Source organism: Echinops telfairi, unplaced genomic scaffold (genome assembly GCF_000313985.2).
Source record: "Echinops telfairi isolate 266 unplaced genomic scaffold, ASM31398v2 ScPeMD7_2010;HRSCAF=2546, whole genome shotgun sequence".
Classification (NCBI taxonomy): Eukaryota; Metazoa; Chordata; class Mammalia; order Afrosoricida; family Tenrecidae; genus Echinops; species Echinops telfairi.
The window spans coordinates 3,846,060-3,848,267 of record NW_022105908.1 but is presented as its reverse complement, the minus strand read 5'-3'; the positions used below and the strand labels follow the sequence as shown (position 1 = coordinate 3,848,267).

The window sequence follows — 2,208 nt, the reverse complement described above, 5'->3', positions numbered from 1 at the left end:
AATCACAGGTTGTTAACAAGACTTCCTCTAAACCTGAGGCCACACTTGTCTTCAAACAGTCCAGCTTCTTGGATTTCCTGAGCAGATAGCTGAATAAGTGTAGATGCAACTCTGACACACATCTTTCCTGATTTTAAGCCATGAAGTATTCCTCTGTTCCCTTACACTGGCTGTCTCTTGGTTCATGCACAGGTTCCATGAGCACAATCAAGTGTTCTGGAATTTCCAATCTCCACAATGTTATTCACAGTTGGTTATGACTCACACAGTCAAATGCCTTTGTATAGTCAATAAAGCACAAGGAAGCACCTTTCTGGAATGTTCTGCTCTCAGGCAAAATCCATTTGATGTCAGCAATGATATGCCTCATTCCACATCCTCTTTTGAATCCTCCTTAAATTTATGACAGCTCTGCTGACATACTGCTGTATCCCTTATTGAATTACCTTCAGCAAAATTGTATTTGCATGTGATTTTAATGCTATTGTCTAACAATTTCTGCATTCGGTTGGGTGACGTTTCTTTGAAAAGAGCACAAATATGGACCTCTTCCAGTCTGTTGGCCAAGTAATGGTCTTCCAAACTTCCTGGCATAGATGAATGAGTGCTTCTAGTGCTACGTCAGCTTGTGAAAACATTTCATTCCATCCTTCTGTTGATTCCTGGAGTGTTATTTTCTGTTAACATCTTCAGTACAGCTGGCACTTCTTCCTAAAGTACCATCAGTTCAGGGTCATATGCTATTTCTTAAAGGGGATGAATGTCAACAGCGACTCTCTGTATTCCTGCACTGTCCTTTGATGCTTTCTGCATCATTCAAAATTTGAAAAGGCAAGGGGGTGGGTGAGTCAGCTACCATGCAATCTATGACATTTGCTATCTTGGATGTAGTGCTAGATTCATGAATATATACACAACCCAAAATATACCAAAGCATACATTTTAAAAATATACTGTTTATTGAATACTAATTATATCTCCATATAGAGCTGAGAAGAAAAAATCACACGTCTCAGAATAGATATAAGTATTGAAAACCTCAATCTGACATGTATGCCAATGGCCTAACTAGCAAGCAAAATACAGCCAGTCCTTCCTTAATCCAACCCAAAGACAACACAGGAGGGATCACAATTGGTGTGGTAGACAAGGTTTGTCTCTTCCTAGCACGTCATACTTTCTTCCAGAGCCCATACGCCACAGTTCAGTATGGTAATTCAAAGACCACTCCACCTAGAGAGGACTGTAAGACTTGTCTTATCCTACGAGGTGTGCTCCTGTTCTTAGCCTTTACTTCTTTCAATCCCGAGCACTGAATCACGCTCCAACCTGGCTGAGGGTGAGAAACATGGGGGAACACAGCTCACCTGAGACGATGCGTGGAGGAAGGAGGCGCCAACGTCCTCATCTCTCACGGGCCTTTCCTCAGGCCGGACAAGAAGCTGGGAAGGAGCCATCACTGAAGTGAGAAACAGCAAGTTTTAAGAGTCTACATGTCCGCCTCAGTCACTGCCCACAGGGTCCTGACCAAAGAAATCTTGATACATTTGAACCGATCGCAGTTCCTCCAGCCACGATTTCAGGACAGGCTAGGCATCCCTAACAAGTCTCATCTCTCCGACCTTCCAAGCGGCCTCCTGCAAATGATCTCCCACCTGCTTCCTCAGAACCAAAATCCAGGTGGCCGTGCAGGGTCAGAAAGGGGCACAAAAGGCAGGCTGTGAATCTCCAAATCAGGGTGAATCAGAGAGATCGATCCACACATCCTGTTTACACACTTCCCAGGGACACCTCAATCCCAGCACAACATTTTCAACTCACACAAACCCTCATTTTTTCCAAGAGCACCCAAATCACAACTGAGACTCACCGAATGCTGGCTCGCTGTCAGATTCCTCTTTCACCACGTGGCTCAGCTGCTCTCCGGGGCCTGAGGCTGACTGCTGAAGGTCCAGCTCCTGAGGTATCCTTTCGGGAGGCGTCTCTGCCTCCCCCACCTGGCAGCTCAGAGATGCCATCTTCTCTGATACACTCTCCTGTCCCAGAACTTGCATGCTGATCTAGGGACCAGGAATTACTAGTTACTGAAGGATTCGGAGTCAGGGTTCCTGAAAGATGTGAAGCCAACCTTACAACAGATTATAAGACAGTCCATGCAGACATGGATTAAGGGAGAAGAAAGAGTTTTTAATCCTCATCCAGCAGGAA

General features: G+C 45.0%; 1 protein-coding gene across 1 annotated transcript in view; it reads right to left on the bottom strand.

The window, feature by feature from the left end:
* The window catches only part of LOC101650149 (zinc finger protein 271-like), a 49,835-nt gene that overhangs the window by 12,578 nt on the left and 35,049 nt on the right, over positions 1-2,208 (bottom strand). The window contains exons 3-4 of the mRNA XM_045293289.1: positions 1,871-2,060; positions 1,295-1,459 (exon numbers count right to left, since the gene is read on the bottom strand). Coding sequence (XP_045149224.1) covers positions 1,295-1,459; positions 1,871-2,060 — 355 coding nt within the window. The remainder of the gene's footprint in view (positions 1-1,294; positions 1,460-1,870; positions 2,061-2,208) is intronic.